The sequence below is a fragment of the Oryctolagus cuniculus genome, chromosome 17 (assembly GCF_964237555.1).
Source record: "Oryctolagus cuniculus chromosome 17, mOryCun1.1, whole genome shotgun sequence".
NCBI classification, from domain to species: Eukaryota; Metazoa; Chordata; class Mammalia; order Lagomorpha; family Leporidae; genus Oryctolagus; species Oryctolagus cuniculus.
In genome coordinates this window covers 23,732,811-23,746,142 of record NC_091448.1, presented here as the reverse complement: position 1 = coordinate 23,746,142, position 13,332 = coordinate 23,732,811, and the positions used below count along the sequence as shown (strand labels likewise).

Here is a 13,332-nt window from a genome sequence, read left to right as displayed (position 1 = left end):
AACCAGAGTAAGATGATGGTTGCCCTCTTGCAAAAAGGTGGGATTAAAGGCAGGCCCCAGACACAGCCTTACAGTCCTCCTCCCTCTCCTGCCTCCACCTCGCTCATTCTGTGCTCGTGTTTCTGAACCTCTTGCTTTTTTCTCTCTTCTAGATGATATCAGTGGGACGCTGCCTACATCTGTCCTTGTGGCTCCGATGGGGTCTTCCTTGCAGTCTTTCCCCCTTCCTCCGCCTCCTCCACCCCATGCCCCAGGTTAGCTTAGTTCAGCGGCAAGACTTGTGAGAGTTGAAGGATGGGAGAAATTTGTTTATGGAAAGAACAACTTAGGAGAAAGCTTAAATGTTTCCCCTTGGCTGGACCAGAACTTCTTGGAAATAGGCTGAGAACTGGAGTTTCTGAGTCCCCTTGCCCCTCTTTTTTTTTTTTAATGGATGTGAATCTGAGTTTTATTGGGGACAAAATACTTGAATTTTTCATTTCTTTGCTGCTGAAACTTTGCACTCCTTGGGTAGATGCCACTTAAGAAATAATCTTAATTTCAGGATAGTGAAGATTTAATATGTTGCTGATTTTCAAAGTTCTGTGGTTTTTTTAAGCTCTGGTATTTACTGCAGCCTTGTAAATAAGTACCAAGCATTTAGTAGCCCACACCTGCTTTGCCAGCCTGCTGTACCCAAGGAATGAAATGAATGAAATCGACATTCTTTTCTACTTGCCTGGCAAAATCGTTACTCTTCCTGGGCAAGTAAGAGAGTCACTATTTCCAAGGCTGCTTTGTCGGCACTTCACTTCGAGGTGGGAGAAGTTGGAATCGCTCTAGGCTGGTGAAGCCTCTGAAGTAGTCACCTTAGTCAGGTTAGTGAGCAGCTCCCCACCCCTTTCCTGGGGTTCAGTGCCCCCACCCATCCTTCACAGCTTACACAAGCCCACACAGCTTTTTGTTCCAGCCCATCCAGCTCTTCCCCACTGCTTTGGCTTCCACCCTTTCCAGCTTAGCTTCTAATGCTTTGTCCCTCTTCAGTTAGCATTTTTTTGGGGGGGTGGGAGGGTCTGTTGTGGTTGGGTGTCGCACAGGTAAACAGTGACCACCACTCTGTTGCTCTGCAGATGCATTTCCCCGGGTTGCTCCCATTCGAGCAGCTGAATCCCTGCACAGCCAGCCCCCCCAGCACCTCCAGTGTCCCCTCTACCGGCCTGACTCGAGCAGCTTTGCAGCCAGTCTTCGAGAGCTAGAGAAGGTAGGTGGTGCTGAAGACTGACAGCACACTCCCTCCCACATCCCCACTGCCCTACCCAGGCTCTCAAGAGGAAGAGGAGTTTTCTTGCCACCCTGTTGATAGTGACAAAAATAATATACTGTTACTACATAAAAGAAGTAACAAAATTGAATTGGGGGAAAGATTCGAACATGAAAAAGGGAGAATGTGGAGAAGTGTTTACATAGCCTAACCTGGTTTTGATAGATTAACTGACCCAGTTCCCTCTCCTCTCCTTTGTTGGGTCCTTGGTAGTAGAATTGTAAATTACTCTCCTGGTACTTTGGGGGACTAGAAGCTTGATGAGCCTGATGTTCACTCTTAATGGTTTACACATGAATAGCGGCTTTCACCTATTGAAATACTTTGGAGAATGGGGGTGAGAGCTACTTCCTTGATAAGATAGATTGCTGACAACTATGTCATTTTTCTGTTAACTACTTGACTGCTTCTTGCCTTTGATAGTGTGGTTGGTATTGGGGGCCAATGAACTGGGAAGATGCCGAGATGAAGCTGAAAGGAAAGCCAGATGGTTCTTTCTTGGTACGAGACAGTTCTGACCCTCGCTACATCCTGAGCCTCAGTTTCCGATCACAGGGTATCACCCACCACACTAGGATGGAGCACTACAGAGGTAAGAGTGTGGGTTTTTTTTTTTTTAAATATTTATTTATTTATTTATTGGAAAGTTAGAGTTACACAGAGAGAAGAGACAGAGAGATCTTCCATCCATTGGTTCACTCCCCAAGAGGCCGCAATGAGCAGGAGTGGGCCTGGCCAAAGCCAGGAGCCAAGAGCTTCTTCCAGGTCTCCCACGTGGGTGCAAGGACCCAAGCACTTGGGCCATCCTCCGTTGCTTTCCCAGGCACATTAGCAGGAAACTGGATCAACAGTGGAGAGCCGGGTCTTGAACCAGTGTCCATACGGGTCCCAGAATGCGGGGGCTTTAAGAGAGCCTGCTTCCCTTTTTGTTTTCCCTGCCTTTGCTGTCTGACTCCTTCATGAGGAGTCATGGGGATGAGACTATAAATAGTGAGAAAGCTCTCACAGACTCAATTCAGTGTTGTTCTGGGCCCTGGTTTCCGTCACCAGAAAGAATGTTGGAGGGGATAGGGAAGGGAGAAGATCCATTTAAAAGTTCTTTCAGCAACTTTTTTTTTGTTCCTCCAGATAGGAGGAACAAAACCATTAGATTTCCAAGAACAGAGCCAGTTTCTTTGAACGGTAGAGAGAAACAGGTGGAGGGAGGGAGTGCTGGTTCTTTCCCCAAATATCTGCAACATCCAGGGCTGAGTCAGGCTGAAACCAGGCACCCAGAGCTTAATCCAGGTTTCCAACATGTGGACAGCAGGGACCCAGACATTTGCGTGAACTCTCATCTGTTCATCTGTTACTTCCTAGGATACATATTAGCGGAGTACAGGACTCCAGCCAGGCATTCTTATATTGGATGAGGGCATCCCAAGTGGTGACTTAACCGCTGTACCAAATGCTAGCTCCCAGGGAAACTTTTGGTAAAAGGAAGATATTAGTCTCCTGAGCATTTTTCGTAATTAACCTTATCATTTAGGGACTTTCTGTTAAGTTGCATATACAAGGAGACTCCAGTGTTGATTCTGTGGCTGTTCTGTCCTGATTACCTTGCCTGATAGTCACATCTTTACCTTGTAGTTACTTCCTGTCAGGCGCATGGTGGTGATCGCTTCTTCTTATGGTCAGGTTTGTAGTCTCTTAGGAAATATTTATTGGAACGCTTAGAGGTTTTTTTTTGTTTTGTTTTTTAAGATTTTATTTATTTGAGGTGTAGAATTACAGAGAGAGGGAGAGACAAGAGAAAGGTCTTCCATCGGCTCATTCACTCCCCAGATAGCTGAAATGGCTGGAGCTGGGCCGATCTGAAGCTGGGCCAATCCAAAGCCAGGAGCCAAGAGCTTCTTCTGGGTCTCCCACATGGGTGCAGGGGCCCAAGCATTTGGGCTATCTTCCGCTGCTTTCCAGGCCATAGCAGAGAGCTGGATCGGAAGTGTAGCAGCCAGGACTCGAACCGGTGCCCATATAGGATGCCGATGCCACGGGTGGAGGCCTAGCCCACTACTCCACAGCGCTGGCCCTGAAAGCTAGAATTTGAGAGATCAATGTGCCATAGACTATCTGCCATTCTACCGGTGGCACCTTTTGCTTTGCAGTCAGGTGGTGCTTCATGTTCCAGTCATGTCTAGAAGCTGACTTTTGAAACTTAGCTCTCTTGGGGCCAGTGCTATGGCGTAGTGGGTAAAGCTGCTGCCTCCAGTGCCAGTATCCCATATGGGCACCGGTTCGAATCCCGGCTGCTCCACTTCTGATTCAGCTCTCTGCTTTGGCCTGGGAATGCAGTGGAAGATGGCCTAAGTCCTTGGACCACTGCATCCAAGTGGGAGACCTGGAAGAATCTCCTGGCTCCTGGCTTCAGATAGGTGCAGCTCCGGCTGTTGCAACCAACTGGGGAGTGAACCAATGGATGGAAGACCTCTCTCTCTCTCTCTCTCTCTCTCTCTCTCTCTGCCTTTCCTTCTCTCTCTGTGTAACTCTGACTTTCAAAAATAAATAAATAAATCTTAAAAAAAAGAAAGAAAGAAGAGAAACTCAGCTCTCTGGATTGACTGTATATGGGCATTCTGTGTCTGACTTTGACCAGAAACTTGTGATTGCCATTAGTGGTGAGAGGAAGAGAGAGAGAAACACAAAGATGGACTAAGATAGATAGAGCTTGTGTCTGTTCATTCCTTCAAATACCTGAAATGGCTGGGGCTGGGCCAGAGCCGAAACTGGGACTTCAGTCCTGGTCTCCCAGGTTTGTGGGTAGCAGGAACTCAATCGAGCCATCACCACGGCCTCCCAGGGTCTGCATTAGCAGGAAGCTGGAACCAGAATTCAACCCAAGGCCTCTGATGTGGGATGTGGGTGTTTTAACTGCCAGGCCAAATGCTGGCTCCTGATAATACATTCTTTGTCAAAATATCTGTGTACAGGGCCAGCGCCGTGGCGTAGTAGGTAAAGCTGCTGCCTGCAGTGCTGGCATCCCATATGGTGCCGGTTCGAGTCCTAGCTGCTCTACTTTGATCCAGCTCTCTGTTGTGGCCTGGGAGAGCAGTAGAGATTAGCCCAAGTGCTTGGGCCCCTGCATCTATGTGGGAGACCCAGAAGAAGCTCCTGGCTCCTGATTTTGGATTGGTTTACCTTCGGCCATTGCAGCCATCTGGGGAATAAACCAGCTGATGGAAGACCTCTTTCTGCCTCTGCCTCCTGTAACTCTGCCTTTCAAATAAACAAATAAATCCTTAAAAAAATCTGTGTATGCTACAGGTGAAAAGTATAGACAGTTTGGGGGGAGTTTCAAAGTTCTCCTCCTAATTCTCAGTCTTCCTACATGACCAACCTTAAATGAGCGTCTACTGGACATTCAAGTAAGAGCTTATATCATGCTCCTTTAAGGCACGCTGGTGTCGTCTCCACTCTTACCCTTGTTCTGTTGGATTTATTTGTATCTGTTTCTCTTGTGAGGCAGGAAGTAGTGTTTAGCTCAGCATAGCATGGTTTCCTCTGTCCCCACCTCTACCTTGGATATGCATGAAGAGAAAGAAACTTCAAGGACCTGAAAATGGATTAGGTAACTGTGGGAGAGACTGCTGTCTATTTTCCTGATGTTCCTAAAAAACAGACAAAAACAAAACCCATCATAATTTAAATAAAACATTTCAGAGTACAGCGCTTTGTTAAACCTATTAAAATGAAGCATGACTAGGCCAAGGGGGTGATGAGTAAATGCCTGACCTTTGGGTTCCTGACAAGTGAGATGCCAGGAATGAGAGCTCTTGCAGACTGTTCTCCAATTTCTTTTGGTGCAAAGGAACTTCTCTTCCTTGAATAAATGGAATTCATAACAGAAGCCTTGCGGGTCTTTCAGTTCCCAGTTTGCGATGGAACATTTGTCTTCATCTTTTTAAGTGCAACTGTAAGAGTAACTAGATAGACCCAGATCTGCACTTTTCCTGAGTGTAGATTAGTAGCCCTTTGCTGAGTCCATTTTATGGGTGATTCCTTTGGATCCTAGGACTTTAGTTTTTAGAATTTGTTGTTGTTTTTTAACTCATGGAAGTTCAAGTTCCTTTTTTGCCTTTGGAACATGTTGGATCGTGGGATTTTAGAAGTTAGAGGACAGACTCAGATCTTGATCTTCTCTGGCTAACACAAATACGAATAAATGAGACTCACAAAACTGCTGTTTCTGTCGTTCCTGGACTGTTCCCTTAGATCTTCTTAAGGGAATGTCATTAAACTTGCTATGCTTTTTATAGGAAGTATATACACAGGGGCCAGCGCTATGGCGTAGCAGGTAAAGCTGCCGCCCGTAGTGCTGGCATCCCATATGGGTGCCGGTTTGAGTCTTGGCTGCTCTACTTCCCATCCAGCTCTTTGCTGTGGCCTAGGAGGGTAGTGGAGGATGGCCCAGGTCCTTGGGCCCCTGCACCCAAGTGGGAGACCTGGAAGAAGCTCCTGGCTCCTGCCTTCGGACTGGTGCAGTTTCAGCCATTGTGGCCATCTCAGGAGTGGGCCAGTGGATGGAAGACCTGTCTCTCTCCCTCTCCCTCTCTCTTTCTCTCTTCCTCCCTCTTCCTCTTTTCTTCTTTCTCCCTCTGCCTCTCTGTAACTCTGCCTTTCAAATAAATAAATCTTAAAAAAAAAAAGTACATACACACACATACATGAGAGACCTTCAGTAAGTTCATAGAGGGGCCAGCATGGTGGTGTAGCAGGTTAAACCTCTGCCTGCACATGGATACCTGTTTAAGTCCCTGCTGCTCCACTTCCAAACCAGCTCCCTGCTAATGGCCTGGGAAAGCAGTGGAAGATGGCCCAAGTGCTTGGGTCCCTGCCACCTACGTGAGAGACCCAGATGAAGTGCCTGGCTGCTGGCTTCAGATCTGCTCAGCCCTGCCCATTGCATCCATTTGAGTAGTGAACCAACAGATGGAAGATCTCTTTCTCTGTCTCTCCTCCTCTCTTTCAAATTAAAAAAAAAAAAAAAAAGAAAAAAAGAAAGTGTGAATTATGAGAAAACTATGCATGATTTTCAGAATTGTTGTACCACAATAACCTTATCTTTTAATTCCATTTTTCATGACCTCTTTGAAGTGTGTGTGTGAAAACTGATTTAAGAATTAGTGTTAACACTTAGAAAGTCTTTTTATATCCTTTTTTTCTGATGTGAATTTATTTAACAAAACCTCATAAGACCTAACATATCTTAGAAAAAGGAACATTTTCTCATTAATTGTAGTTTTAAGCAGGAACAGGTGGCTTTAGGGACCGTTGACCTAGCTTGCTCACAGACTAATCCCCTGAAAGAGAGAATCATTGTTAAAATGTTCAAGCCAGTATTAAGGATCTTTCTGAAGTTTTAAACTTTTTGCTTCTCCTTAATTTTCCATGGCAGGAACCTTCAGCCTGTGGTGTCATCCCAAGTTTGAGGATCGCTGTCAGTCCGTGGTAGAGTTCATTAAAAGAGCCATTATGCACTCCAAGAATGGGAAGTTCCTCTATTTCTTGAGATCCAGAGTTCCAGGTAAGGCTGTAGTTGCACTAATTTTTCTTTTGCCTAATTTTTTAAAGAAAGCTTTTATTTAATGAATACAAATTTTATAGATACAGCTTTAGGAATATAGTGGTTCTTCCCCCCCATACCCGCCCTCATACCCCTACTCCCGTCCTACCTCCTATTCCCTGTCCCATCCCATTCTTCATTAAGATTTGTTTTAAATTAACTTTACATACAGAAGACCAACTCTATACTAAGTAAAGTTTTCAACAGGTTGCGCCCGCACATGCAAAGTATAAAGTACTGTTTGAAAACAAGTTCTACAGTTAATTCTCATAGTACAACTCATTAAGGACAGAAGTCCTACATGGGGAGTAAGTGCACAGTGACTCCTGTTGTTGATTTAAAAGTTAACACTCTTTATTTATAATGTCAGTGATCACCCCAGGCTCTTTCTTTTTTATTTTATTTTATTTATTTATTTATTTATTTTTATTTTTATTTTTTTTTGACAGGCAGAGTGGACAGTGAGAGAGAGAGACAGAGAGAGAAAGGTCTTCCTTTGCCGTTGGTTCACCCTCCAATGGCCGCCGCTGCAGCCGGCGCACCGCGCTGATCCGATGGCAGGAGCCAGGATTCAGGTGCTTTTCCTGGTCTCCCATGGGGTGCAGGGCCCAAGCACCTGGGCCATCCTCCACTGTACTCCCTGGCCACAGCAGAGGGCTGGCCTGGAAGAGGGGCAACCGGGACAGAATCCGGCGCCCCGACCGGGACTAGAACCCGGTGTGCCGGCGCCGCAAGGTGGAGGATTAGCCTATTGAGCCACGGCGCCGGCCCTTATTTATTTATTTTTTGACAGGCAGAGTGGACAGTGAGAGAGAGAGACAGAGAGAAAGGTCTTCCTTTGCCGTTGGTTCACCCTCCAATGGCCGCCGTGGCTGGCGCGCTGCGGCCGGCGCACCGCGCTGATCCGATGGCAGGAGCCAGGAGCCAGGTGCTTTTCCTGGTCTCCCATGGGGTGCAGGGCCCAAGCACCTGGGCCATCCTCCACTGCACTCCCTGGCCACAGCAGAGGGCTGGCCTGGAAGAGGGGCAACCGGGACAGAATCCGGCGCCCCAAGCGGGACTAGAACCCGGTGTGCCGGCACCGCAAGACGGAGGATTAGCCTAGTGAGCCGCAGCGCCGGCCCACCCCAGGCTCTTGACATGAGCTACCAAGGCTATGGAAGCCTTTTGAGTCCACAGAATCTGTATTTAGATAGGGCCATAAGCAAAGTGGAAGTCTGCTCCTCCCTTCAGAGAAAAGTACATCCTTCTTTGATGGCCCCGCCCTTCCACTGGGGTCTCACTCACAGAGGTACTTCATGTAAAACATTTTTTGCCACAGTGTCTTGGCTTTCCATGCCTGAAATGCTCTCATGGGCTTTCTAGCCAGATCCCCAGATTCAGATGTCTTAAGGGCTGATTCTGAGGTCAGATGCACTAATTATTTAACTTGTGTGACCCAGTATAATAGCAAAGTCTGCTCCCCCAGAGGCCATGCATGAAGCTTTTATTCCTGGCTGTTAAAGCAATTGTTCTTCCTACAATTTGATGATAGTCCCTTAACATGTTAAGAAGGAATCTTTGCTTCCCAGGTTATGAATGCGAATACTGCTCCCATTTTTGATGGTATGAAGTGAACATTTGACATACAGAGGTATCCCTGAAATGCCTCTGATTCAGACAGAACATTTGTATGTGAAACAGAGAGATGAGAGCTCTCAGAGGTCATTTCCTTGGGAACAGGAAAGATAAGAGAATGTTCACCAGAAAGGCAGTAGTGATTGTCAGGTAGACTGAATTCAATTGCAAGTCTGTTAGGAAGTATCTGCTGTGGGTTTTCCCATGTTGTACTAAACTTCCTGTCAAAGAATACATAGTTTTTTTTTTAATGATTCGTTTTTTAAAGATTTGTTTTTTTGAAAGACAGAGTTACAGACAGACAGAGAGAGGTCTTCCATCCTCTGGTTCACTCCCCAAATGGCCGCAAAAGCCGGAACTGGGCCAATCAGAAGCCAGGAGCTTCATCTGGGTCTCCCATGAGCATGCAAGGGCCCAAGGCCCCTAGGCCATAGCAGAGAGCTGGATTGGAAGAGGAGCAGCCAGGACTAGAACTGGTGCCCATATGGAATGCCAGCGCCACAGGCGGAGGCTTAGCCCACTACACCACAGGGCCAGCCCCAGTAAATAGTTTTTGTTGTATTTTGTCATCCTTACCATTGTTGAGTATAAAGCTCCATTAGGAGCTCTGGACTTTGCTATTCTTGCTGCTGCTGTTACACAGTCTTCCTGACCACTCAGGGAAGGTCTATATAACCTCTGTGGGGCAGGGAGATGAGAAGTTTGAAGGATTCTGCTTTTATACCATTGGGTAAAGGAAAATGACAATTATATCAACATAAGGAATTTGTGGTTTTTTTTTTTTTTTTTTTTTTTTTTTGACAGGCAGAGTGGATAGTGAGAGAGACAGAGAGAAAGGTCTTCCTTTTTGCCGTTGGTTCACCCTCCAATGGCCGCCACAGCTGGCGCGCTGTGGCCGGCACAACGCGCTGATCCGATGGCAGGAGCCAGGTGTTTCTCCTGGTCTCCCCTGGGGTGCAGGGCCCAAGCACTTGGGCCATCCTCCACTGCACTCCCTGGCCACAGCAGTGAGCTGGCCTGGAAGAGGGGCAACCGGGACAGAATCTGGCGCCCTGAACGGGACTAGAACCCGGTGTGCCGGCGCCGCTAGGTGGAGGATTAGCCTATTGAGCCGCGGCGCCGGCCAACATAAGGAATTTGTAAGAAATAAAACAGAACTTAAGGCCAGCGCTGCGGCTCACTTGGTTAATCCTCCGCCTGCGGCGCCAGCACCCTGGGTTCTAGTCCCGGTCGGGGCGCCAGTTCTGTCCCAGTTGCTCCTTTTCCAGTCCAGCTCTCTGCTGTGGCCCGGGAGTGCAGTGGAGGATGGCCCAAGTGCTTGGGCTTTGCACCTGCATGGGAAACCAGGAGGAGGAGCCTGGCTCCTGGCTTCGGATCAGCGCAGCGCCCGTGGCAGCACGCCGGCCATCGTAGCCATTGGAGGGTGAACCAACGGCAAAGGAAGACCTTTCTCTCTGTCTCTCTCTCTCTGTCTAACTCTGCCTGTCAAACACACACACACACACACACACACACACAAAAAAAAACCCAAAAAATCAGAACTTAAAATGAGAACTTCATGCTTTTCTATTGATTCAAAAATTAAGGTTCTTAAGCAGGGTGCCAAGAAATCGCTCTGAGAAGTATCGGTTGCAGAGCAGCCTCCGGCAGAACATCAGGAACAGGATTGAGCCAGGTGACAGGAATGTTTTTTATAATCGTAGTGATTTAAATAAGGCACGACAGGGTGTGAACTGTATTAATTCTCACTTCGTTTAGTGTTTGCCTCAGTGCTGTCAACACGGTCGAGTCTCATGTAGTCAATTTGGTTAAAGGGAAAAGCTAGAATCCTTCCTTATAGGAATCAACTCTGCTAGCAGTTTTTCCACTTTGTGGCTTTTGTTCATTGTCTTTAATTTGAAGGACAGTTAGAAGACAGACAGAGATCTTCCATCTGCTAGTTCATTCCCCAAATGCCTGCAGTAGCCAGGGCTGAGCCAGGCTAAAGTCAGCGCCCCAGAACTCAATCTGTGCTTCTCACATGAGTGACAAGAACCCAACCACTTGAGCCATCACCTGCTGCCTCCCAGGGAGCACATTAGCAGGAAGCTGGAATCAGAAGCAGGGCCATGACTTGAACCCTGACACTCCAATAGGGAATACAAACATCCCAAGTAGTGTCTTAACTGCTGTGCTAAAGGCCCACCCCTGGGGAGTGGGGGAGGGCATTTTTGTTGAACAAATATTTATCTTTTTAACTCAGTGTCAAAAATGAGCTACATCACCAACTCCAAAGAGCATAAAACCTCAAAGAGGGGACAGATTGGAAGATGAAAGCAAGGGTACATACACGGTGAATGCAGTACAAACCACAGCAGTAATCAACAAGGGCAGGGCCTTCAGCTCTGCTTATGGGCAGACTAGGGAATTCTCCAAATTCTCTACTTGTAGAACCATAAGGGGCTGTGCAGGTACAGCTCATTTTGTTCCACAAATATACCCTGTCTGCAAAAATTTTAAGATTCTAAACATTGTATTAAGAACTAGAGCTTGTAATATTTTTTACTGTTTACTAAGTGGTTGTCATGTGCCAGGAACTTGGTTAGTTTTTTTTTTTTTTTTTTTAAGATTTATTTATTTATTTGAAAGAGTGACAAAGAGAAAGAGATCTTCTTTCTGCTGGTTTACTCTTCAAATGTCTGTGACAGTCAGGGCTGGGCCAGACTGAAACCAGGAGTCAGGAACTCCATCTGGGTGATGGGCCGAAGTACTTGAGCCATCTGCTGCCTTCCCAGGTACATTAGCAAGGAGTTGGATCTGAAGCAGAGCACTCTGCACTCTGATTTGAGATGCTGGCATTGAGAGTGGTGGCATAACCCACTGCACCACAATGCCAGCAGATTCTTTTCTCTTTTTCTTTTTTAAATTATTTAATTAGAGAGGCAGAGAGAGAAAAAACTCCTGTTTGTCCACTGGTTCACTCTCCAAATGCCTGCAATGGCCTTGGGTTATAGAGGTGGGGGGTGAGGGGCAAAAACTGGGAGCTGGAACTCAGTCCAGGTCTCCCATGTAGGTGTCAGGAATCCAATTACCTGAGCTTTCACCACTGCCTTCATGGGTCTGCATTAGCAGTAAGCTGGAGTCAGGAATTGGAACTGGGTACTTAACCAGTGGAAGATGATCTAAGTACTTGGGCCCATGACACCTGTGGGAAGACCCAGATGGAGTTCCTGGCTCATGGCTTCAGTATGACCCAGCCCCAGCTGGGTTGTTGGAGCCATTTGTGGAGTGAATCAGTGGATGTAAGATCTCTTTCTTTCTGTTTCTGTCTATCTGCCTTTCAAATAATCTATTAAGGGGCCACAGTGCCCGCCCCTTAATAGATTCTAAAAGGAGTCTGTTTGTTTATTTGAAAGGCAGAGTTACACAGAGAGAGAGGAGGCAGAGAGAGAAGTCTTCCATCCGATGATTGGCCGCAACAGCTGGAGCTGAGCCGATCCCAAGCCAGGAGTCAGGAGCTTCCTCCGGGTCTTCCAAGTGGGTGTAGGGACCCAAGGACTTGGGCCATCTTCTACTGCCTTCCCAGGCCATAGCAGAGAGCTGGATTGGAAGTGGAGCAGCAAGTCTCGAACCAGTGTCCATATGGGATGCCGGTGCTTCAGGCCAGGGCGTTAACCCACCGCTCCACAGCGCAGGCCCCTAAAATAAATCTTAAAAGGCCGTTTTCATTTTATCAGTGGGAGAACTGCAGCTCAAAAGCTGTTACTTAGCCTAAAGGTAACAGCTGATTCATGCTAAAGCCAGGATTTAAACCTGGGTTCAAATAACTCAAATCTTTTGCTTTGTTTGTCACCACTACTTTATGAGAAAAGGAAGCAGTAATCGAATTGACAATTCATTTGCTGGTCTTTGTGGAAACTACATAGAAAAGGTAGACTCACATTTATTAGTGGGAAGTATCTTTCTAAAACTTACGAGGAATGCCACAAGTAGGATATGTGTATTTACACTTAAAATTATAATCAAGTTGAGAAGACAAAGCAGATTTAGTATTTATTAGTGTTTGCCCGGGACTGACGCTGTCGCGTAGTGGGTAAAGCTGCTGTCTGCAGCACCAGCATCTAATGTGGGTGCTGGATCAAGTCCCAGCTGCTCCACTTGATCCAGCTTCCTGCTAATGTGCCTGGGAAAGCAGTGGAGGATGTTTGGGACTCTGCACCCACATGGGAGACCTGGATGAAGCTCCTGGCTCCTGGCTTTGGCCTAGCCCAGTCCTTACTGATGCAGCCATTTGGGGACTGAACCAGTCAGTGGTTGGAAGATTCTCTCTCTCTCTCTCTCTCTGCCTGCCTCTGCCTCTTCTCTGTAACTCTTTCAAATAAATAAATCTTTATTAGTATTTGCCTGTCTTTGAAAGATTGGAACAAAGAAGGCAAAGCCATTGTTCGGTGCCCTCTTTGCTTATCACAAAAGTCTAGGTATTATATGAGCTTGACTTTATTAGGAGAGGATTGGAGTGAGGAAGAGGTAGACATTTGCCCTGTCTGCATCAGGGATTCTAACTTAATTCTTTTTTTTTTTTTTTTTTTTTTTAAGATTTATTTATTTATTTGGAAGCGTTACACAGAGAAAGAGAGGCAGCAGGGGTTGGGGGAGAGGGGGAGGGAGAGAGGTTTTCTATCCATTGGTTCACTCCCTAGTTGGCCACAATGGCCAGAGCTGCACCGATCTGAAGCCAAGAGCCAGGAGCTTCCTCCGGGTCTCCCACGTGTATGCAGGGGCCCAAGGATTTGGGCCATCTTCCACTGCTCTCCCAGGCCATAGCAGAGAGCTGGAC

General features: G+C 46.8%; 1 protein-coding gene across 4 annotated transcripts in view; it reads left to right on the top strand.

The window, feature by feature from the left end:
• Positions 1-13,332, top strand: part of SOCS7 (suppressor of cytokine signaling 7) — a 45,521-nt gene that overhangs the window by 11,423 nt on the left and 20,766 nt on the right. For 2 of the 4 annotated variants that reach the window (XM_051825626.2, XM_051825625.2), the window contains 3 exons: positions 1,110-1,240; positions 1,724-1,892; positions 6,732-6,860. In XM_051825626.2, the coding sequence (XP_051681586.1) occupies positions 1,110-1,240; positions 1,724-1,892; positions 6,732-6,860 (429 nt within the window). Of the gene's footprint in view, positions 1-152; positions 255-1,109; positions 1,241-1,723; positions 1,893-6,731; positions 6,861-10,102; positions 10,192-13,332 lie in introns of all 4 variants that reach the window. The other 2 variants (XR_007911516.2, XM_051825624.2) reach the window with 2 other exon arrangements.